The following is a 22289-nucleotide window of genomic DNA, read 5'->3' as shown; positions in this document are numbered from 1 at the left end:
ACTGTATTCTATCTCAAAGCTATCTATTACAGTATGTATCTCGGCGTTCGAGCAGCTTAAGCTACTCTGTTGATGGGGCAGCAACTACTTCGGCCACAGTATCTCAGCCCTGGAGATATCAAAGGCCTTCAGACAAGGTCCGCTTTCCCACAGTCGCACCTGAAAGCCGATTGAGTACGTATAGTCAATAGAATAAACCCCGACTGGCTTCGTTCTTTACTGCGAAAAATTCCCTCGAAACAAACCATGGGCGGCCCGGTCCAGTACGGGACTCACGGCAACCCAAGAACATCGGACTCGAAGACTCGACAGTGGACTACTCGGGGCTATCGCCTCAATACCTCGTTCGATAAAACATGAGATCCTCCGCAATAGCACAAAAAAGAGCCTCAAGGCGTTGTGGGGAGTCTGTTGTTCGCTGATCCGATTTGACGAGGTTTCGACGGCCCCCGTAACACCCGATGATACACTTCCCACATACCGTCCGGTAGATCGTCTCCCCTTCCCCGTCCTCCCTCTCTCTCGCACCCGTCGTAAAATCTGAGATACTACACCCCAGAGGTAATCCACCAGTCGCCACGACGACTTGAGATGGTCATTAAAGATATGCTACATCTGAAGAATCGGATTCTCGTCACCGATTGCCTCAGTATGAGTCTCAAGGTGTAGAGGGGGTTGAAGACCCCACGTCAGGCCGTCCCTTATCGATACTGCAGGTGTAAAGACAAAAGGGTATCAGAGATTTCTGCATGTGGTGCCGATGGCGAGGCCGCCGTTGCTCGTCGCAGGAGGTAGTATTCGGACTATTTTTTGGGGGGGCGGTTCCTAACCGATTGGCCTTGCCCGGGAACCTGGGGACACTTGGTGATGGGGATTTCAACTACCGCCGATTGAGCTCTCGCAGTCGCTTCGAGGGACGAATTGGGAAAATGGCGGGAATGGTTCACAGTCCTGCCCTTTATCGTTAGTATCACTCTTGGCGGGCTACCAGAGAGCGGCAGGCATAGCTAAAGCTGCTGTCTCACCTTACTGCCGACTCTCACTCCATCCTGGCTTGGAGTGCTATCCTTCGCACATCGAAGGGAAGCAGATCGGAAATACCTAAGAGACTAGGAGGTGGGCGTGGACTGAAACTCCATGTGATTATCATTTTTGTCATTGCCAACGTGAACATGTTAACCGCACTCCAGGACAAGAGCTGGTTTGGGCTCTTGCAAGCTTGTTGATGTGTATCGGGCCTTGAAATGCATCAGGAACAGAATTCCCCGTATTGGGGTCATTGGATATCATACGTCTACTTCATGATAACTCTTACATGAGACAACGTATCAGTGCTACTGCAAAGTCTTTGACCCCGAGTGCGCAACTAGTCAGCCTAGGACAGATACCGTTTAGCTTTATTTGATGGATTCAGATCCTATCAGAATCTCTGGGCCCTTCCTACCTTATCCAAAAGGATTTCAGCTCGTATCAACCCAATGCCCTCATTATATTGTTTGTACTGGTTCACGTAGATATCTCATTGACCATATACGAACAATGTACGCCAAATATGCTGTCAGAAACGCTCATAATATTCGTACCAGCGGTGTTGAAACAGGATATCCGCCATGTATAATGCCGATTCTTTCATCTTGTGAATACATTCTTGTTCATGGCTCGGCGTATGGATGGTGGTGCTGGCCGAGCGGGTGTTCCGGGTGACGTTGCTCGGTTTCGGTGGACTGAATAAAGACATCGTTTCCGGCCACGAGTATATGGAAACATGACCCTTATGCCCTTAACTTATACTTGGAAACCTCGGTTGGAGCTTATAGAGGCAATGCTCTATGTCACGAACTTGGCAAAGTGCTACATGCTATGGCCTCGGCAGAGCCCAGCTCTCATCGGCTTTGCGCTCGATCTCATCTGGCTTTCGGCCTGTATGTAAACCACCCAATATCACTTGATCTTTGTTGAGCTTTGAGAAGTATTTGAATCCCAATGGTCTCATTTCAGCATTAGTCTCGAATAGATTTTGAGCGGCTGAGCCCACGGAATGTGGGGGAAAGACGCCTTCATTCTCACACTTCACCTCGCCACGAAGAATGAGTGCAGCAGTAAATGCAGCTCAATCTACATAGCCTGATTGTCCCAATAGAAGTAAAACTCAGAAGCATATTCGTCAGTGTCTCACGACTCCCTCTTAGGATATCCGAAAAGCATGGACTTAAATGATGGTAAAATGCGTTCAATTGATTTGACTTCCTGAAGGCTGTAATTTAGACCCACGAGAACAACGACAACATCAAGGGCGTCTTTGGGTCCACTATGAAAAAGCATAGACTCCATGATCTAGATGTTTTTGACTCCTTACCAACCTGATACTTATACGCTGATGTCTCTTCTCATATCGCAGACACCTTCGCATCATCCTTGGCTTGAGCTGAATCACCAAGTCACAACTTTCACGCTCCAAATCAATCAAGCCATGAAGTTCGGATTCATCATCCTGCTATCCACAGCAGTTACTGCTGCTGAGGACGAGAATACACGATGGTGTAATCACGAACCAAGTGACTCCGACCTTACTTGTGATGGTGTGAGTAAATTCATCATAAGATACCTTTGCAGACGACACGCGACTGATTCTGGCTTAGAGACCATCCGTCTACTGTGTAAGTATCCCTAACCCGTACCGACGACTGGTGCTAACTTCCTCGAACAGTGTGACCGGATTCTCAATACCTTGGCGCAGCCAAAACGAAAGAAAGATCTCCCAGTCAAGCGCTCATGTGGCAGGCAAGGTATACATGTACGATCGAGAATTATGCGGCTGCTGGTCTCATTGGTGTAAGTCCCCTTCTACTTGCAATTGATGCTGTAGCTCAGAACTCGAGCTAACCATGGGACAGCATGCCGCCTGCGTAAGAACGTGCACCAGCCACGGCCATGTCAATACCAACCCATATACCAGTGCTAAACGGTGATATTTTAACGATTCAAAGGTATCAGGGAAAGATTATCTTTGTTTGACTTGCCCGCTCAAAACGATTTAAGGAGAAAGGCGCCGGTCTTGGAGAGGCGGATGACTGTATCATACTTGTCTGGAGTCGTGTAGATGAGAAAACATTTCCCTGGCTGTCGTGAAATCAACTCGTGAGATGGTACACGTACTCGTAGTTTCTGTGTATGGCAACCCGAACAGCTATGCCTTCTGTATTGCGTGACTAATAGGCGGGAAGATGCATCATCGGTCTTGCTCCGCGATGTATGATCCGCTCGTATCTACTGCTGGACTCCAAAGACACAAACACACACAAGGCAGTCAGACGATCACGTCATGTATATTCGGCCACATCTCCCGCTAGGTCTCACATCGGCTCTGCCCCGCGTTGCGCGCGATGGGACGGCTTACACTGTCGGTGGGCTTAGCAAGCTCACTTTTGTTACTGACTACATATTGAGTCTAGCCATCAGCGCACAAGGAAAACCGCCGGCCATCTAATCTCCAAAAAGCCTACTTGGCCGCCGCCGGTCAATAAGCCCGACTGCAGGAATTTTTGTTATTCCAATGTGCCTCAATACATTTAATTTTGGAGGGACGATGAATGATTGCCTTGGCGAATGCACGACGATGACCGTGTTTGAAATAATTGATTTTTCTCTGAGCAAGGAGAGACATTTCTTGACACTTGAGCATGACCCTATGTATTCCGCCCCATGATATCACGTAAAAATCCTAACATAACTTCCAGTGCGTTTAGCTATCAAGGCCAAGACTCTGAAAAGTAGTCGAGCGAGTAGCTAATCAACACCGGCCGTGACGAACTCGTTCTGGCGAAAAAGGAGACAAGCAACTTAAAACTATGGTCTGCGCCGTCTCGGCAACAACCTAATTTTGGGGGAAATGACACCAAGAGCCTGCGCCTCTCTGTCGAGGCGAGCCTCAAGAAGCTCCAGATCACGTACATTGACCTCGCCACCTCCACTTCAGGGACATGACCGCCGATCTCCCCGAGATCATGCGCTCGCTGAACCAGCTCTTCACCTCGGGTAACGTCTTATACTTTAACATAGCTAATACTCCCGTGTGGATTGTGGTCATGTGCAACGACTATGCCCGGCATCAAGACTCGGGTTAGTTCTCAGTGTATCAAGCCAGGTGGTCTGCTGCTGACCCGGACTTCGAGAGGATCATGATCCCAATCTGCCTGGCATAGAGCATGGCCTAGTATTGTGGAGCACGCTCGGCCACGTGCCGTTCAAGCCTAGGGACTAGACTAAAGAAGTCGGCTCAGATATGCACTTGACGGGTAACGGGCGCGAGGCGTTAGTGTCGGAGAGAAGGTTGTGTTACTTTGGTTGCTCTAGCATACGTCTTCCATAAGGCACCCCATGTTTCCCCCATCTTGGGCGGTCGAAAAGTCGATCACATTAGGATCCGCATCGAGGCCCTAAGTCTATGGCTGGTGAGAGAGGACCTTGATGACATCGAAACTGCCTATCCTTTCGACATCGGTTTTCCGTACAACCTTTTGAGCGGGTATGACAAACGTGGCGCGAGTGAACTACAGGATATTTGGACTGCCAATATTTGCGGGATCTTTGATCATGTCGAAGACATTGACCCTATCTTGCCGAGATTTCCATAGCTTTACTTACGTTTGATAGTTTGTAGTCTTCGAGGCAAACAAGTCCGATTACGTCATCTTCGTCGTCGAGGGCCTGAGAAAGCCCGCGTATCTCATATACTTGATACTCTGGGAAACATACATTTCGCCTGGTTGAGCTCGAGGGCGGCCTAAGCTGAAGGCAATTTGAACCTCGAATATCTTGTCTGCTTGCATAACTCTCATGCTGTCGGGTCATGAGCAACGAGAAATCTTAAGGTCCAGCGATCTCGGCGCTCTTCAGCGGATGGACCTGGATCTACAGGGCGAAGTTATCGTTGGAAGAACGTAGCAACCAAGTTGATTCGAACAAGGCTAGGAGACTCTATGAAATATTCAAGACCACACCCGGAACACCAATTTGGACGCCTCCTTCATCTGGCGAAAGGAGCTATGAGTAGTATCTCCCCCTTCTGCTGTCGGCTCTTCCATGACTGTAGCAGATCCGATGGAGAAGTGGGTCGACGTCTCTGATCTGGACGGCTTCAATCTGGGCTACGTCACTTCACCGGCCTCGTTTCGGAAGATGTCGTGAATCTGCTTGTGCCAAAGTCACGAAGGTATGGCATATACCTTGAGGCTCTAGAGCCTGCCTCGACGTTGCGCGAAACCGTCAAAAGGCTGAACTCGGCTCAGGGACGACCACGTAGGCAGTGAATATAAGTATGATACGTATCAGGAAGACAAGCCGGTCTTTGGTAATGACCACCTTGGAGAGAAGAATTAAGAGCAACAATGCGAGCTTTCCATGTAAGACGAAATAGCTACAAGATAGGGTAGACAAGATGATTCAAAAGTTAAAAAATCGCACGAGGCTTCGATCAAAGGCTACGACAAGGGCAATTTGGCAACAGCTGACATTATGTAGTACATGAATAGCTTCATAGGCCTCGAGATATACGCTCATAGGTTCTTCCTGACGCCTTGGGCCTTGAAAGCAGCGGAAATCTCTCCATATGCCACGTATATGGCATAGATCGGGATAAAAACCCATAGCATATTGAAGAAGACGAGGTACACCCAAAGGTACATGAAGTTGCTCGTGTCCAAGTAGATGTTGCCGGTCAGCCATTCGGGGCAGAAGGTCATAAATCCTAGATCATGTCAGTTGACCCACTCGTTCCCGGAACGCCAGACATCAGTTGCCAACTCACCGCCATAAAGCTCCGCCGTTGCGATGACAATCATCCAAATGTTGACCTTGGGGTCACGCTTAGCAATGCTGTAGCAGATCCACACCGCCAGCGGTCCGGCGCCGAACACCGTTAAGAGCTCCAACGAAATCACACCCTAGGGGCCCAACAAGTTAGCCAGCATCTCGTCTCTGGAACAGCCCTTTTCGGCAACATACCAAGTCCGCGCCGGCCCATCTCTTATCAGCCCGCGCATAAACCATCCACAACTGCGCAAAGGGATTGCTTCCGCCCGCTTGGGCGCCATAGATGCGATCTGAATGACCGAGGAAATTGGCCGGGGTCGGGTGGAAACCGCTGAGGTCGGCGTCGGGCACGTCGGCGAGAGGGATGTAAGAGAAGAAGCAGTGATAGAGGAAGCTGCCCTCGAGGAAGAAGTGGATCAAAGCATCAAAGGCGTGCCAGATGAAGAGGACGCGATAGCTCGTCGATGTGGCGGGGTGGAGGACTCGACGAGACACAGCGATAGCTATGGACAAGAGGACGACGGTTGCTGCCAGGGAAATGAGCGTTGTCTGATCGAACAGATCCGGCGGCAAGGTTGAAGATGTGTTGGACATGGTAGGCAGGAGCGTGACGTGCAATTGACTCTATTCGTTCTTGATGATTGTTGATGAAGTTGTGTCGCGCCAGTAGTATGTTGTCACGTCCAACAGTCTTGCGACGTTCAAGCCAAGGATCCGTGCACCGGAACCCCAGGCCCGGTGTGGGGAAAGCATCAACACAAGTGGAGACCATTGGTGAATTATGCAAGGATAGATGTTGCATCGAGTGAAAATCATCATGATTTCAGATGGGATCTGGTGGAAAGCCTAGAGGTGGCATAACTTAGTATGTTTGGTGCCATAGATTGAGTAATTAGACAAATCAGATTGTGATCAAATAAGGACTTTGAGGAACAGAAATATTCGATTATGACAGGTGTCACTCATAAATAGGAATTCGATGTGATCTTAGCAATGCAGTGGCATTAAAAGCTATTCTAGGTAGAAGATCCGTGATCAATTCCCAGGTATTCCTGCCTCATTGCGTGTCCCGATCCGTTCCAAACGCCTACTCATTGAAAATTCCCTGGTGTTTGGGTATCGTGGGAATGATTTAGTGCTTGGCCTGCTCCTTGTATCCCTCGCTCTTGAAGTCGTGCTTGGACTCGTCGATCTTGTCGCCAACGGCGTCCTTGGCAGCGGAGGCACTGAAGAAAGATGTTAGTTAAAAGCCATCATGAAGGTGGAAGGAATGCTTACCGGTTGCCGATGGAGACGTTGTCGTCCTTGGCGACCTGCTTGTTGGTCTCCTTGGAGGCGGTGGCACCGGCCTGCTGGACAGACTCGGAAACGTAGTTGGCGGCGTTCTTGATGGTCTCCATTGTGAAGTAGGTTGGGTTGTTTGGTGGGTTGGTTGGTGGTGTTGTTTGTTTGTATTGAAAGTTGATTGATTGTGAGTGTGATGAAGAGGAGAGAGAAGGTGGTAGTGGTGGTGGGAAGAAGAGGTTTATATAAGAAGTTGGCAGCAGTCTCGAGGCGCCCTCTCGTATGGAGGGAAGGCAGCTGCTGCCTCTTTTCGGCGTGGTGCCTTTCTGCCTTGCGGAAGTTGCCCCGCTGACAGGTTGAGTTTGATCATTCGAATACCCGTCGGTAAGGAAGGAAGGCACCTCACGGATGGGAGACAACGACACCTCAAGGAAGGAGGTACCTCCCGCTCCATCATAGCATGGGAAGGTACATCGCAGGTTGCCCCTCCGTCTGTCTGCCCCTCCCCCTCGTTTGATTCCTTGTCAAGTTCCCGAATGCAATAGTTTGGGCCGTGCCTATCGGGCTTGTCTCTCCCTGCGCGTGTCTTGCCCCTCCTCCGGGCTTGCCCACTCGTGGCTAGAGCGCAGTTTCACCCCATGGCAAAGACGCTCAGGGTCTATCATGTGAACTGAAGAAATGTCGTCATAGACTATGACATCCTTCGCAGTTACTCCAGTTAGTGGAAGTTGAGGATGGATAGTATGGCCAATGCCCAGAAGCCAAAGGGAGGTCTCTATCGAAAATGACCAAGAGGTGGCCCAGGTGGCTCCTTGCGGACCTTCCATGTCTGTTTGGCAGTCGCACCAGCCACAGATGAGGAGAGCTACATACAGCTCTGGCAACCTGCAGGAGCTTTGGGCAAGCTACCTACCGTGCATTCCCAAAGTGACGTCAGGAGGACGTAGACGCACGAACGTCATACCTAGGTGGGTAGGCACGGAATTGGTAGTGTCCCCGCATGGACCTGGATGGTGGACCTATTGTGTATGGGCCTGAGGCTGGGCTTCCACTTTCAGCATCCCACGATACATACATACATACGTACCTTGCGGTACTCTAAATCTTTGCGGCCCCCCCATGCCATAGAAGGACCCCACTTGCATCTCTAGGCGCACAATACGATGGGACTTGCATGGTCGTTGGTCCATCCGCGATTGCAGCAAAGACAACCATTGCCACATGCAAAGAAGACATGTCCATTCTCGCGTCAGTCGCGTAATGCTGGCCACCGAAATACGTCAGTTTGTCGATTGCGAGCAGTGGCCAGCCAACCAGGCTACACGTCCTGTCTTCAGAGAGGATGGCATTTTTGCAAACCTCGATCATGCTGTCTACTTTCCCCACCCTCTCCGGGACATCATCTCCCATCATCTCCCATTATTGGAAAACACATCCACACTCTCCCGGTCTCACCCACGGAAGCCAAGCAGGCTCGCAGCCACAGTGGATCACACGATGAGCGCAAAGAGGGCAAGCAGTAAAAGCAGATTCGACGGGACGGGAGAGCTATGAACAAGCATCAACCACTCGAACTCAGCTTCACCGGGTGAGCACAGATCAATGAGCCTACTGGACAGCGCCAACCACTGTGTTGCTGATTCGCTGCGTTACAATAGAGCTCCATGCGAAGTGACGACACCGCCAGGTAGCTTTGTGCTTTGGGCCCAGCAAGCCATCCAAGGACCGTTCTGGACCACCCAAAGCGTTCGAGAATCCAGACAACATCGCAGCTGCCAACCCCCAGAGTCCGCGTCTGCCCCTCTGCCTTCTGGAGTATGGAGTCGGTCGTCTGGATGCGGCAAGATGCGGGTTTCAATTTGCACTTGCGCAGCCCGGCGAATTCCCGCAACCTACGAAACAGTTGACTGTTTCCCGATTCGCCCCTCCACAGCAAGCACGCCTGTATGTCATCGAGATCCCCGATGAACGAGCCACTGGGAACAATCACAACACGATGCGGAAGAAGGCCCGTCTCCTTCCCTTCCATTTACTGCGTAAGTCTTGCCTCCTGCCCCATACCTTATTATTGGTACATTCTGTCACTCTCAGCTTTATGCTCGGACGTTCTTCTCCGGTCAAAGGCGGCTGATTGTCCTGCAGCATGGGGAATTCTCCACGCTGCGTCTCATGTGATGCTGATGCCACAATTGCGGCATGGCCCAGCTTTACCCTTGGACGGACGAATACGATGCGAGGAAAAGACCGATGCGTTTCCCAACAGAGCAAGTACTTTCTTACGGGAGAGTATCAGGCGCATCTGCTCGTACCGTCTTACCTCGCCATCAATTCGGTTGACAGAATTCGTGCACGACAACATGCGGAATTTTCGCTGGGCCGCGTTGCACATCGTATCCACTCTCGTTCAGATCTTCGCCTACGTACACCAGCTTTTGATCTCGTGCCCCTCGTCGCGACGTTTGCCTCCTCCCGGTTTGCTTATACCGTGTCTCCATTGTCCGACTTCCCGAATCCGAAAACATCCCACGGAAACTACGTCACAGCAATGACATCGCCAAAATCACATCAGTAGTCGCTCTCGCTGTCCATTTTGCTTCTGAAGCACTGAAGCCACTATTACAGCGGACCTTGAGGAACCCGATTGCTACCCCTCTTCTGCCCCTCGGCTGGGCACGTCTCATTCTTAGACACTGCTTCCAACATATCCGTCCGCATTCCACTCAATAAGGTAAGGCCGTGTTATGTCAATCAGCGGAGCCTAGCGTCGTCAGGACATGAGCCTCGGAGTAACCTGTAGCCCCGCCGCCGTTCTAGAGCTACTTGTACGTCGTCAAGCTTTTGTTGGGCTGGTGACCCAATTCTGAGTTCCTCGTGTAAGCTTGTTGTCAGTGCCTGTTGACAGTCCTAGCTCCCTTGAACGTCGCTACGCCTTGTGCTTGTCAACTCTAGCCTGAACCCGAGACTCAAATCAAGCCGCGGCTCATTGTCCTAAGTTAGGCCCCTCATACGAACTGTCCTTCAATAGCTTCTCGCCGCGTGTCTTTCTGGTCAATGCAGCCGTCGGCGCCCCTGGCTTTACCCCTCCATGCTATTCCATGAGCACGCGGGCTGTTGCATTTGGGGAATGCGCCCGATCGAATTACCCGTGCAGAAGACACAAGGAGAAGCGGCACCGAGATATGGAACGATGCGTCGATCGTGGACGCTAAGGCGCGCCTGGCGTGGCCCCGCCTACCCAGCTTTTCTCCGTGCAGCGATTCTCTCAACCCCTGATGATCGATGCTACAGTTGGTCATCGACCGCATCGGCGGGTAAGTCCGTTCGGCGACGGGGGCGCGGGGCATCTCGAATCTCGACCTCAGGTCTCGGATTGCAGGGGCAGACCGCTCCGTGGCCGTGCCCTTGACTGAGGGGTAGGTTTGTTGTTATTCTGCCTTTGTTGGTTAGCACGGGAGAATCTGCCTGGAACGAGCTGCGCTTGCAGAGAATGGCTGTAGCAGGTCAAGCATGTGTAGCTTTGAAGACTGGGCAAGCATGCACCTAGGGGAGACATGCTCAAGAGTGATATTCGTTCACCCGAGAAGAGGTAGTCCTTCTTTCCCATCTCGACTTCTCAATTGCTCATCTTCTGTTCTCTCTAATTCACATCTCTTGTCTCCCACTTCCTTAATTCATTAACGATAGGGTTACTGCTGGGAGGGCACCACAAGAGGACAAACAGAGTGGACTACATCCGATATACCAGTTCTGCCATGGTCATCGGCGACACGCTCCAGGGTTCGATCTTCCCAGAGTCTGAAGATGCCACATAAGACTACTGGCTGCTAACGAGAACCAGAAATATACGATTGGTAGATAGCAACGAACGAACGACATTCCCATCCCCTTCTTCCTCTTACACAGGACCACATCAGTCCAGCGGAGGCAGATAAACTCCCATGCCAAATGGTGTTCGTGCCTAACACCAGCGACCTGAATTGCTTCGAAATGGATAATAGATCTGGACCTGAGACCAATGGATCTGAATACACTTCCAGGGTTTGAATACGCTTCCAAGTGGAATAACAGATCTGGCGAACAAGGGCACGAAATGACATGGTCAAACCCCGCAGACGGCAGATCACCGCCTTCATCGAGGTTACACCGCAGGCGTAAAATCACTGGGGCCATGCGTGAATTGAGGGGACTCTGATATCGCTTACGGGGCTGATGCTATGTGGAAAATCAAATGAGACCCATAAGGCCCAGAGGACAGAGGAGGAAGTTTACACCTTGACACCGACAGAATCCACCCGTGGCAGTCAAGCGGCATGGCTGTCGAACAGCGTTGATGTTCTGTCAAGTGAGAGGGTGCTGAGGTGCACATATTCCGACCCAACCCTATTGTCCAGATATTTCCATCTGGCTTAAGGAATCTCAAGGCTACGCGGCACATAAGCTGTATGCCCCTGTTGGTACGAGATATCTGCTGGCGCTGATGAGAGCATCCTGTGCAAGACCCCCATGCCATGGAACGCCTCTCGCATGTTTACATGCTGGCACGCACAACACGATATAGCCCAACTTGATTAAAGTTTTATACGATATGGCCTCAAACCTTCCTTGGAAATCAAACATGGGTGTCATCGGCACATCTGTGACGATCTGGAATGATATATGAGGTGTCTCTCCAGTCCTGAGTGACCTTCCACTTCATACACGTGAGAGTGAGACAGTATTGGGCAGAAATCGGGCATCACGAAGACACACCATCACATCCCACTTTGCTCACATCACCCTCGCCGCGCGCCGGCGAGCTTGCGATGTAGGGTAAACCGCATCCAGTAGAATCCCACATGTCTTCTTCCGATCGCGACATCAAGAAAATGCGACAACGTGCTAGCTAATGCCGAATTGTCACCGAGGCGCCCAACGCGTACGATAATGCCAATCTTTCGCAAAACATGGTCTCAAAGTCCGGCGAAGGCGCGACCTCGAACATGCCCCTACTGCAAACGCAGCTTCAATGGTGGCGTCAACCGGCCGACAATCTCGGCATGCACATCCTTCAACCCCTGTAAGACATGTAAGTCCTCCGCGTGCAGTGCCCCCTCTCCTTCTCCTCCTTCTTCCGCCGCCAGCTCAGCCGGGAAAGGCTTCCAAGGCCGCTCGTCGGCCTTGCACTTATCCCACCCGGCAATCCGTCCGTCAGCAGCAATCGCAGCCGGCGGCGGCACGATGCCCTTGTGCAGATACGCCCTCATCTTCTGGATCGCGCAGATCGAAGTCGCGGCGAGGGTGCAGTGCCCCTCGGCCTCGAGCTCAAAGACGCCGGCGCCGACGAATTTCCGGGACGCGGCGACGGCCTGGGCTAGCGGCGTGACGGGGTCGTGGGTGTTTCCGACAAAGAGGATCGGGAAGGAGGTGTTGACGGGGTCGGGGGATTCGAGGTTCGCGTCCCAGCCCGGGGAGGGGAATTTGGCTTGGATGTCCCAGCCTTCGCAGTACATCATGAGAGGGAAGAACTTGAGGCCGAAGGGAGTCAGCTGATCATATACAATTCTTGGTAAGACTGGCTGATGGGACTTACGACGTCAGCGAAAGAGGTGACCTTGGATACCTTGTCAAAGACTTGCTCCAGAGTCTCATTACGCTGGTAGAGAGGCCCGTCAGCAGATGTTCTTCCTGACCCATGCTTCGTATTTGCCCTCACCTTGTACCTCCGGTCACTGCATCCAATCGCCTTGGGGCTCTCCTCGGGATAAATGACCATCTTGAGATCCGCGTCACAGGTGAAGCCGAAATCAGGCGCAACCACCACATCAGAGAGGTCATCGCCCACATGCAGACGGTTCAGCAGAACAGCCAATAAGGGAAAGACCTTGGTGGGAGAGTAAAGCGAGGTGAAGAGCAGCTTCCGTATGTCGGCCTCCAGTAGCACGATGGGCATGTGTCCCGCGCGGGAGACGACGATGAGTGGATCAGCCCGGAGCTTGGCCATTGTCTGCTCGTATCGTTTCTTGATTTGCGCTGAGCCGCCGTCGCCTAGACGGTAGAGGGCACATGCGTCCCTGGCGAGGTGGCAGTAGTAGAAGAACCTTTCCAGGACTGCGTCGGCGTCTCGCATGGCTGAGATCCACGTCTAACACTCTTTTTTTAGCATCCAAGTGACCTGGACAACGATGATATATCACGGATACGAACTCACAGGTATATCGTACTCCTTGGCATCAACGACGCCATCCAGAATGAGTCGCCCGACCGCATCAGCTGTGTAACATAAATAAGATCAGCCCTTACTATCTTACATGAAGGACATTGGGCTGCCACGTACGATACATGGCCGCAAAGGTTTGTCCTAGGAATGTGCCATAGCTGAACCCCCAGTAGACTAGTTTCCCCTTTGTTGAAGGAGGAGCAGCTTCGCTGGGTGACAACATGCCGGCACTGAGTGGCGTGGTGTCGAACCCGTTGTCCTCAAGCCAGGCATCGTGTGCGCCGATGATGCTCTTCATATCTGCCGCTACATTAGGCGTAGCCATGTATTCGAATCCGCCCTCCTCGACATCCTTCTGAGAGCACAGCTTGGACAACGCCCTGGCACGCTGTGCAAGCTGGTCCAAGGCGCCGGACGTGGCATTTGGCAGACCGATGTCGTGAGCCATTGCCAGCCAGGTCAGTCTGTGCATATAAGCAAGGTTGTTAGCCGCGGCTGAAGGTTGCTCGCCGGGCTTGGTGTCGACAAAGCAGTCAGCCCGTGGGGTCGTGGCGCCAATGCCGCGGGGGTCGAAGCCGATGATGTCGACGCTGCCTCCGGCGGCGGCCTGGATAGTGGGACCGAACGGCGGGAAGGTGAAAGTGGTGCCTGGCCCGCCGGGTCCGCCCGGGTTGAGGAGAAGCGGGGACTCGGAGAAACGCCCCGTCTCTAGGCCGTGGCCGAGAGCGGGGAGGAGAACCATAGCGACATGGACCTTGGGGTTGTCGGCAGACTGAGTCAAGGGCCGTTGGTAATCCATCGGCACGGTCAATCGGGCGCACATGTAGCCACGGCCCAGGGGAAACATGCCGGGTAGCTCGCATCGCACCCAGAGGAGCTTCTCGCTCGTGGGTATGTCATCCCAATCGGTGAAGACTGGGAAGGGGCCTTGTTTTGGATGAAGGATTACATTCCGGCCATGGAACCATTCACTGAGTTTCCACAACCAGAGCACAAATAGAATGGCTGCGAGGACGAGAGGCCTCCTCCAAGATTCCGCCTGCCGTGAGTGAACGGGCCGATAGAACGTGTTCGACTCAGCGAAGCTTTTCGCCGACATGATCGAGAAAACGAAAGTGGCAAAGAGGTGTCGAACAAGATTCAGACGATAAATGGACCGGTGGTGCTATAGCTATGGATGGGCAAGGTAAGGTAGGAAGAGAGAGAGAGGCACGAAGATGCCCTAACGACTACGTCGGTGATGAGTAGACGTTTGGCTCGCACTGATGCCTGTCAGCAGCAGGATTCTGTACGCAGTACGGATACTCCGTAGGCGACATACTGTAAGACGCGGCTACTGCACCATCAGCGCGGCACGCCGCACGACAGTTTGGCGCTGGCCAGTCACAGGTTGGGATCGGCGAATCATCCTTTTCCATCGACCTCTTGGCAAGGCGATCCGATGATTTCAGCAACTTGTCGAGACTTGTCGAGTAATTGAGATGCAGTAAATGCAATGCATGCATGAGGGAAATTTCCCCTGATTATCTTGAAGTGAAGTCTCGGTGACTGCATGGTGAGTGTAGGTAAGAACTTGGTTGAGGAAGGGGACGGACACTAGTCCGGACGTCGAGAGACGTTTGAGGCGAAATTTGCGGTGCCAAGAGCCCCCCCCCCCCCCGAAGCAGCGTCTGGACCGGCTGTAGTAATATTCCGTCCACGATATAGGATACCTGCGGCAGCGCTACCAGAGACAGCTCGTGGATGGTGGAAACGCGGAGACGAGTCAAGACATTGTATTGGTGAATTGGTCCAGGGCTCCAGGACAATCAAAAGGTGTCCGCCCCTTCCTCCCGCGTCTTCCTGACCGGCTAGACCAACTGGCGCGTCTGAGGGTTGGCCTTGGCGTGTACGATAAGCGACGAGCAAGTGCCAGGGAGATATCCCGCGATGTTTCGCTGTTTTGGGTGCGTTTGGGGACGGAGCCCACAGCACAGCTTGGGTTCGACCATCCGCTCAGCCCAGCCACCAAACAAAAAAGAGATCCAGAGGGTGGCGGATAATATGTCCATCTTGGAAAAACCTTGCGGCAATTACCCCGTACATCGTACAGGCGAGTTCCTGAGACAATGACATTTGATGCTGCTTAGAAGGCCCTTTAGAAGAGTCCCTTTTTAGAAGCCCGCCACAACGTTCGCAATAGGTTCCGAGTTGCTGGCTGGCCTAGGTAGTCCGAACGCATGAATGGAGCACCGATAGAAACCAGTTCGTCTAAGAGTTCAATCAGATAGCGGTCGAGGTTCGCGAACGTCTCAGATCATCCGCGAGAGCTATTTTCGGATTGTCTGGAGGATATGCGACGAATGAGACAAATGTGCGCGGCCTGGAATTGTTGCTGGTCTCTCACAGGAGATCACCGCGGCTGCTGGTGCTGTCACAATCGCTCGAGTTGCATTCTAGTGCCGTTTGACCGGCTTGGCCGACTGTGAGCACCGAGATTTGCGTCCAAGGGGCTTGGATGACAGAAAGCTTGAGGCAGTGACGGTGCATCCGTCTGAAGAGGTAAGCGTGTTTTGGTGTGTAGGGCCTTGCGCAACCGGGGCGGGCGACGAATATCGGCAAAGACGAGGAGTGTAACCCTTGGGAACATCCGCCGTTGTGATTCCTGACCAACGGGCCTGGGGTCCATGTAGAATGGGGGAGTTCGTTCTCGCTGGAGAGACAAACCCATGCCATCATGGCTCCTCTTCCTCTGTCGGCACTTGGAAGAGGCAACATTTGTCGACGACCAACGTTGCAGGTGGATGGGATCGTAGGGTGCATGGACGCCTTCAGGGGGTAGACTACGACTCTGGGCGAGAGCCAAGATGGAATAGTCAAGTAAGCTTGTGTTGACCAGGTCTCGATTCTCGAAACAAACAATTCCGGTGCAGAATGCGCGGCCATCGCCATCTAGGCCAGGCTGCCCGGAGTTTTGGCCCCCAGACTCAAGAGATTTAGAGTCAGTCTGTTCGTAGAGGGTGGACGAAATGACAACACTTGGACGCAGCCAAGAGCGACGATGGATGGTCTTGGTAAACTCTTGTCTTTTGAGCATCGGCTTGCGGACCCAATGGCGAAGACAGACTTGCTCCCCAGAAAATGAAGCTGCAACATTGGGAATGGGGCCGCTGGAGAGTTGCTTATGCGGAAGGACTCGCGCTGCCCAAGACGTGCCACAAGTGGTTGACAGGCTGGTTTCCAAGACTTTAGACTCCCAAGACCAGCCATTCCGCGCCGTCTCTTCCGGACGAAGCTTTATTCTTCCTTCCCTCCACACTCGAAGCTGGACCACATGGCGGAAAGTAGATGACAGTTGATCACAGACGGTGCACTAAGATGGCGACAGCTGCCGCACAGTAGCCTTTCGGCTGGTTAACCTAATGCCAAGTCAAAGATTAGCTGCATCGAATCAAGAATGAATGGATGTCACACATTTTCCAGGCTGATGAGAAATCCAGCCGAATGTTAGAACCTTCCATACCTTAGCTTCTGTGAGGTACGTCCGTAGGTTGGATGCAGATTTGATGTAAGGTACAGAGCAAAAAGGGCACGCACGGGATGCGCTTGGTGAGAAACCTGAGGTGAGCGATGCAGGTAGACGTGACAGGCAGGAGCCGGCCAGCAGAGCTTAGGCGTTTGGCGAGGCAGGAAGAAAACCTGTCAGAGTCTCTATTTGCAGCCTGGAAACCTCGCCCTGTCCTTGAGGCAAGCGCGAACTCTTTCCTTCCACACCCAACAAAGTCTTTGCAACGGTCATACCATACACACAATGAGGCACCACACAGACAGCAATTCTGATTACGGGCAACGACAACGATTCGACTTCCGGCTCATTGGCTTTGCAGAATCTGAATGCCTTCAGGCTCTCCCCCAGTTCGTTTGCCTTCTTCTCGCCGGAAACCAGGCGGGTCAGGCACGTGCATGTTCGCTTCGAACTGGGCATATCCTGTCGGCTTCAACCCACCGGCCTGCATTGAACACTCGCGAACATGGTTTGTCACGGGGCAAGCCGCAAACCGCCCATACGGAGTACACATTACACAAGAACCGCAAAACAGACTCTTTCCCGTTCAAGGTTAGGGAAAATAGGGGCTTGGTCTGATGTCCCCGGCTTCCAATGCTAATTTTGGCTACAAAACGGAGCCCGAGCAAACAACAATGTACAGACGACCACCATCAGCGGAATCCTTACGACGGCGACTATCACGCAACTCTGAAGTCTCAGACACGGGCAGAAGTATGGGAGAGTGTCGCACCAGACCAGAAAATCCAGCACTCGACACTGGACACTCCAACGGTACCGCACTGCACTCACAGTCAATCGACCTCAGACTCCCCATGCTCGGTCGAACTCGTCTGTCCTCTCTGCATTGCATCCCAGTCTCCATCCATCCACCCGGCCCAAGACTCTGTCACGGAATGCAATTGGACCCTTTTTTTCGCTTTGTACCGTACCACGGGGTTCTTGGGGCTCCTCCTGACACTTGACAATTGGCAAACCATCGGGGCACGACTGTCATGCGTTTGCCCCTCTGCCCACCACTAGACGTCTTTCCATCATCCGCAACCTGGAGTTGAGGAAACATTCGCCAGGGACACCATCCCGGCAATTGGGTAGAGAAGGCGGGCCGAACAGCGCTGTGCACGACTCGCTAGAGAAAACAACCCGATTCACTCTTTCCTCAGTCTTTAGCTTTAGCGGCTCTGCGTCCTGAGTATGCGTCTCTCACCTGTGCGGCGTGCCGCGGACCAAGAGGTTACACGGCCGGGACGTGGCTGATTGCCCTTGGCTACTTGGCGGGCTTGGAGACTCCATCCGCCGCGGCACCCGACGACGCCAATACCGGGGAGATCTCTTGTGCTTCTTGGCCGTTGCATCGATGCTCGATAGTCTGCCCTGCTGAAGGGGGGCAGCAGGTAGTAAAGATGGTACCAGACGGAAGACGACACCGGCCATACGGCGACCCGCCAAGTGCCAAGAGAATAATCCGCCCCTTGGCACAACCATGAAGGTATGCTTAGATGCTACGCGGGATTCTGAGCCCTCTGAATTGTTCCTTTCGAAATCCACCAACACCGAGTATCGTCCACGCTGCTGCTCACCCGCCACCTTCGTCCCATCCACCCAAGCAGAAATCAACGGAGAGACGCAGAGAAATGGGCAGTATCGTTGCGGTGCACGTCCCAGCTACCATCGCAGGAGTGCTTGGCAAAGTCTCATGAGCGACTGACCCACTCTGCAAATACTGCGTCCCTTGACCATCTGCCAGAGAGTCGAGTCGGATCTGTCTACGCGTCCCGGGGGGTCACCCATGCCCTCCCATGCCCTGGCAACATCAGAGCGTGGATCTCTGGGCCAAAATTGGCATCCTACCTGACATCTCTCGGCCATCGCATAGAGGCACGGCGACGATGCCAAGACCTCCTAGTCAGGTCTCTCCGTCAAGCTTGGTCTCGAATCGCCCTCCTCTTGCACACTCGACCGCGGCTGGCCTCCCAGATGGATATCCCAAACCGACCTGCCCAATTGGCTCGCTGCCTGTCTCTGGTGTCACCTGCGTTTCATGCCTCGACTGCGTCGCTAACTGCTTGGACCTCACGCTGAACAATATCCAGTCCCGCTGGGCGGATTGTCTACAATGTACCATCGCTAGCCTACTCGTCCTTCGGCCATCCCTTGGCGTTATTCGGAGCTTTCCAGCTGGGCAATCCCACCTCGACCACGACGAGCACCCCCTGCCTGCGCCTCCGTACCGACTCGATCAAGAGCCTACCCCAGACGGTAGCCCCTCTGCTAATGTCTGAGGGCCCACGACCGACTTGAGGCTTTCGACGGGACTCTATCTCTTGGCATCTTGGCGGCTGTGTCTCAAGCATGTGGCTAGTCTCCAGTCTCAACTCATCCATCTTGGCTCGTGGGGAAATATATGAAAGCTAAATTCTCGTGCTTTTTTTCAGATCTTTTCTTCTATTTCTTCTTTAGCTGTGCTCGACTGGTATCCTGTCTCTTCTCGGTTTTCTTCTCTCTCTTCTTCAAGATTTTTAAAAGCTATCTTCAATTCTTCCGCTGGTCGTGTCCTTATTATACAACTCTACGCCTATTACTTAGTGTCACCGTCTCGCAGACCACCCTTCGCCTCTTCCAAGAGCCGTTCTACCCGAATCACACCAAGACATACCGACTACCCGAACAGATCGACAAGATGGTCAACCGCTACATCTTCGCCGTTGCCGGCCTGGCCGCTCAGCTCAACGCTCTGCCCTTGAACATCAACTTGGGCGCTTATTCACCTGCCTTGGTGGTGGGTGATGGTGAAATTTCATTTGGCGGTAGAAACGACGTCTCCCAGTTGATGAATGTACTGGAGGGCGCCGCAGTTAATGCTGCTCAAGGTGCTGCGAATGCTCCGGCCGCCGCCCCTGCCGCTCCCGCGGCACCTGCTACCCCGGCCGCCCCTCAGCAGCCTGCTCAGCAAGCCGCTGCTTCAGTCGGAGGTGCTACGCCGGTGACTGCTTCGTCCGCGGACAACCAGATCAACGAGGTCAGTGGAATCTTCTAGCTTTCGGGCGGCTCATGTCTGTGTGTACGGGACACACACGGACGCTAGTACTATCAGACCAATATCAGCTAACATATTACCTCTCCAACCAGGCCCAAGCCATTGCAGCCCTCCAAGGAATGGGCAAGGAGATCGCTCCCCGTGTACAGCTTACCAAAGCCCGTCCCGCCGAGAAGCGCGATCTCTCCGGTTTCGATCGCGCTCTGAAGTACGCCGAGGTTGCCCTCACTAAGGGACCCAAGATCCAGCTTGGCACTGGTCAGGAGGGCTCTGGTGTCGGCATGATCGTCGACAACAATCAGCAAGCAGCAGCTCGTCCTGGAACCGGAGGCGCCGCTGAGGCCGCACCCGCTACCCCCGCTGCACCCCGCCCTGCCGGCGCTATTGTTGCTCAGCAGAAGGTCAAGGCCCGCTCCGACGAGGCCCAGCAGCCCCCTCGCCGCCGTGCCAAGGTCACCACCATGTACGTTCGCTCCGGCGTTCCTGCTGGTAAGTAACAGATAAGTCTTGGAACACTCGAGGCACACGCGGCTAATCACTACGGAATAGGCGTCGAGATGACCCCTGAGAAGCTCGTTGCCCGCGATCCTTCCGCCCCCGTTTCCCAAGTCGTCCCAGCCACCAACAACAACGTTGTCAAGCGCGCAGTTGAGGAGCTTAACTCACGAGGCGTCAGCGGCGGCGCCATTGACACCGTCAACCTGAATGTCAGCGGTGAGGGCGTCACCATGACCTTTGTCGAGACTCAGGCCGACGATGTGGAGGACGAGCAGTAGATTGCTCTTTCGCGTGTGTAATCCTGGAAACCCAAAAGAGCTTATTCAACCAAACCCCCAAAATTGAGAACGTTGCCACGATTTGTTTCTTCTCCTCCTTACCTCATTCAAATATTTACGATTCCCGGCCTCAGCCCTAATCCCTCGTCGAGATCCTTCCGCTACTCTTCACTCACCTGAGTAATCGGCTCACTATATACAAACGGCTCACGCGTACACACAATGGGTCTCGGCTTGCCTTCGCTTTTTACGGGCCTCAAAACCTCCTTGTCTTTTATTTTTACGCCATGATATCAAACATTTTGGGAAGGGTGGTGTGGGTGTTCGTTCTAGACAAATCACTAGCATTCGGCGTGTACGATTCTCACTGATAGTTGGAAATCGCCTGGTTATTTCTCCTTATTGGCTGTGGCGGTCGGCGGCGGCGGCGTATCGAGTGGTTGTGTATCTGAACCTTTTTTTTTTTTTTTCTTTCTTGCTCTTCTCTATCTCAAAAAAATACCTCTTTGCCATCTACCCAAACATTGCCCAGCGATTATTGATAGCTCCGACTTCTGCCTGTTATGCTTTCCTTGAGAGTTTCTTTTTTTAGTGCATGTAGAAACGACCGGAAATCACAAATGCCTGTTTCGTCTCAAGCGAAAAATCGACCAGACGTGGGCTCTGCGTGGCGGTTCCTGCATAAAAAAACAAGTAGGCATTATGTGGAACCTGCAGCTCAAAGGGCAAAAAAAGCCGCCTATTGACCGCCTATGGACGTATGGCGATCAGTTCCGAGTTGTTGTGGTTGTGAGACGTTCCATTGTGTTGCCGGCGAACATGGGACCAGCGGAACGTCGCAGCATCTGTCACAAGTCCCCTCACCCTGGTAGATACTATTAGAGCCGCATACAACCCATCGGCGGTATCCATGCTGAAATCGCCCAGGGGAAAAAGACCCAATGGGAGAATTGTAGCGTTTCCTTTGTCAGCGCACGACTCAGGGGCCATCCTGGTTCTGCGGGAGGTGGGAGGAAGAAGAAGCCAAGGGAAGAAGCCAGACCCATGACCAAGGGTATCCGCGGGTGCGACCGAGCGGGCAATAGATGCGCTGCGAAAGCCCGCGGGGGGCCTATTCGTGGGTGAGGGTAAGGCCTTAGTAAGGTGCCCTGCTCTAGGAGTCGTAGAGCCAGCGAGGTTGGGCGGGTGACGCCGGTCGGTGTTTTAGCTTGCCGCGTTTGTTTTGTCGGGTTTGGCCTGGATTGCCCTGGGTTTGCGGTTTTTTTTCCCTTCGTGTCTTGGGAGGAGGAAACACCTTGACACACGCAGAGATGAGTCTGTCTACCCATCGTCCGGGTGACGTTGTCTGCTTCCTGCGCACAGTCTGCTTGTTGGGCTGTTTCTCGTTGTAGACTTGATGGGATGGAGGAATATCGACCAACGTGGAGGGAAAATCGTAGATGGCGAGCACGAAAACGACATCCGGAGCCCGCCTCGAAGCCAGTTGAACAAACGAATTGCTACTAAGACGGCTGTGTTGCTACGATTTCTCGGAGCTCATCCTCTCTTCCTCGCAACTCACATCGCACCCAGGCTAGGCTGAAAGACGTAGTGCCAAGCTTAAAGGCAAAGCTTAGTTGCGTTCGTGAACCTAGTCGATCT

General features: G+C 53.0%; 11 protein-coding genes across 11 annotated transcripts; 5 read left to right on the top strand and 6 right to left on the bottom strand.

The window, feature by feature from the left end:
* Positions 1 to 2470: 2470 nt before the first annotated feature.
* On the top strand, positions 2471 to 2910 carry CTAM01_04316 (uncharacterized protein; the record flags this gene model as incomplete). Its single annotated transcript, XM_060520346.1, has 4 exons — positions 2471 to 2581; positions 2640 to 2657; positions 2708 to 2832; positions 2895 to 2910. The coding sequence occupies 4 exons, from the start codon at positions 2471 to 2473 to the stop codon at positions 2908 to 2910; spliced, it is 270 nt and encodes an 89-aa protein (XP_060384991.1).
* A 1070-nt stretch (positions 2911 to 3980) lies between these two features.
* Positions 3981 to 5187, top strand: CTAM01_04315 (norsolorinic acid reductase; the record flags this gene model as incomplete). Its single annotated transcript, XM_060520345.1, has 3 exons — positions 3981 to 4119; positions 4354 to 4536; positions 5096 to 5187. 3 exons carry the CDS (start codon positions 3981 to 3983, stop codon positions 5185 to 5187), a joined length of 414 nt encoding a protein of 137 aa, XP_060384990.1.
* Positions 5188 to 5555: 368 nt separating this feature from the next.
* On the bottom strand, positions 5556 to 6405 carry CTAM01_04314 (emopamil binding protein; the record flags this gene model as incomplete). The annotated part of the gene is made up of 3 exons (XM_060520344.1): positions 5556 to 5746; positions 5807 to 5942; positions 6004 to 6405. The coding sequence occupies 3 exons, from the start codon at positions 6403 to 6405 to the stop codon at positions 5556 to 5558; spliced, it is 729 nt and encodes a 242-aa protein (XP_060384989.1).
* Positions 6406 to 6943: 538 nt separating this feature from the next.
* On the bottom strand, positions 6944 to 7520 carry CTAM01_04313 (glucose-repressible protein; the record flags this gene model as incomplete). Its single annotated transcript, XM_060520343.1, has 2 exons — positions 6944 to 7037; positions 7090 to 7520. Coding segments are annotated over 2 exons (525 nt in total), but the record flags the coding sequence as incomplete, so codon positions are not given.
* Positions 7521 to 9091: 1571 nt separating this feature from the next.
* CTAM01_04312 (uncharacterized protein) lies at positions 9092 to 9644 on the top strand (the record flags this gene model as incomplete). Its single annotated transcript, XM_060520342.1, has 2 exons — positions 9092 to 9131; positions 9187 to 9644. 2 exons carry the CDS (start codon positions 9092 to 9094, stop codon positions 9642 to 9644), a joined length of 498 nt encoding a protein of 165 aa, XP_060384987.1.
* A 2436-nt stretch (positions 9645 to 12080) lies between these two features.
* CTAM01_04311 (uncharacterized protein) lies at positions 12081 to 14390 on the bottom strand (the record flags this gene model as incomplete). Its single annotated transcript, XM_060520341.1, has 5 exons — positions 12081 to 12599; positions 12665 to 12727; positions 12788 to 13216; positions 13283 to 13344; positions 13409 to 14390. The coding sequence occupies 5 exons, from the start codon at positions 14388 to 14390 to the stop codon at positions 12081 to 12083; spliced, it is 2055 nt and encodes a 684-aa protein (XP_060384986.1).
* Positions 14391 to 15704: 1314 nt separating this feature from the next.
* On the bottom strand, positions 15705 to 16367 carry CTAM01_04310 (uncharacterized protein; the record flags this gene model as incomplete). Its single annotated transcript, XM_060520340.1, has 1 exon — positions 15705 to 16367. The coding sequence occupies one exon, from the start codon at positions 16365 to 16367 to the stop codon at positions 15705 to 15707; it is 663 nt and encodes a 220-aa protein (XP_060384985.1).
* A 1671-nt stretch (positions 16368 to 18038) lies between these two features.
* CTAM01_04309 (uncharacterized protein) lies at positions 18039 to 18320 on the bottom strand (the record flags this gene model as incomplete). Its single annotated transcript, XM_060520339.1, has 1 exon — positions 18039 to 18320. The coding sequence occupies one exon, from the start codon at positions 18318 to 18320 to the stop codon at positions 18039 to 18041; it is 282 nt and encodes a 93-aa protein (XP_060384984.1).
* Positions 18321 to 18634: 314 nt separating this feature from the next.
* On the top strand, positions 18635 to 19117 carry CTAM01_04308 (uncharacterized protein; the record flags this gene model as incomplete). The annotated part of the gene is made up of 1 exon (XM_060520338.1): positions 18635 to 19117. One exon carries the CDS (start codon positions 18635 to 18637, stop codon positions 19115 to 19117), a length of 483 nt encoding a protein of 160 aa, XP_060384983.1.
* A 122-nt stretch (positions 19118 to 19239) lies between these two features.
* On the top strand, positions 19240 to 20648 carry CTAM01_04307 (uncharacterized protein; the record flags this gene model as incomplete). Its single annotated transcript, XM_060520337.1, has 3 exons — positions 19240 to 19854; positions 19965 to 20361; positions 20422 to 20648. The coding sequence occupies 3 exons, from the start codon at positions 19240 to 19242 to the stop codon at positions 20646 to 20648; spliced, it is 1239 nt and encodes a 412-aa protein (XP_060384982.1).
* A 1153-nt stretch (positions 20649 to 21801) lies between these two features.
* On the bottom strand, positions 21802 to 22080 carry CTAM01_04306 (uncharacterized protein; the record flags this gene model as incomplete). Its single annotated transcript, XM_060520336.1, has 1 exon — positions 21802 to 22080. A coding segment is annotated over one exon (279 nt), but the record flags the coding sequence as incomplete, so codon positions are not given.
* Positions 22081 to 22289: the final 209 nt, after the last annotated feature.

This window comes from Colletotrichum tamarilloi (assembly GCF_030869305.1).
Source record: "Colletotrichum tamarilloi strain Tom-12 chromosome Unknown Scaffold_10.1, whole genome shotgun sequence".
NCBI lineage: Eukaryota > Fungi > Ascomycota > Sordariomycetes > Glomerellales > Glomerellaceae > Colletotrichum > Colletotrichum tamarilloi.
The sequence above is the reverse complement of the archived record's forward strand: the minus strand, read 5'-3'. Positions and strand labels throughout refer to the sequence as shown.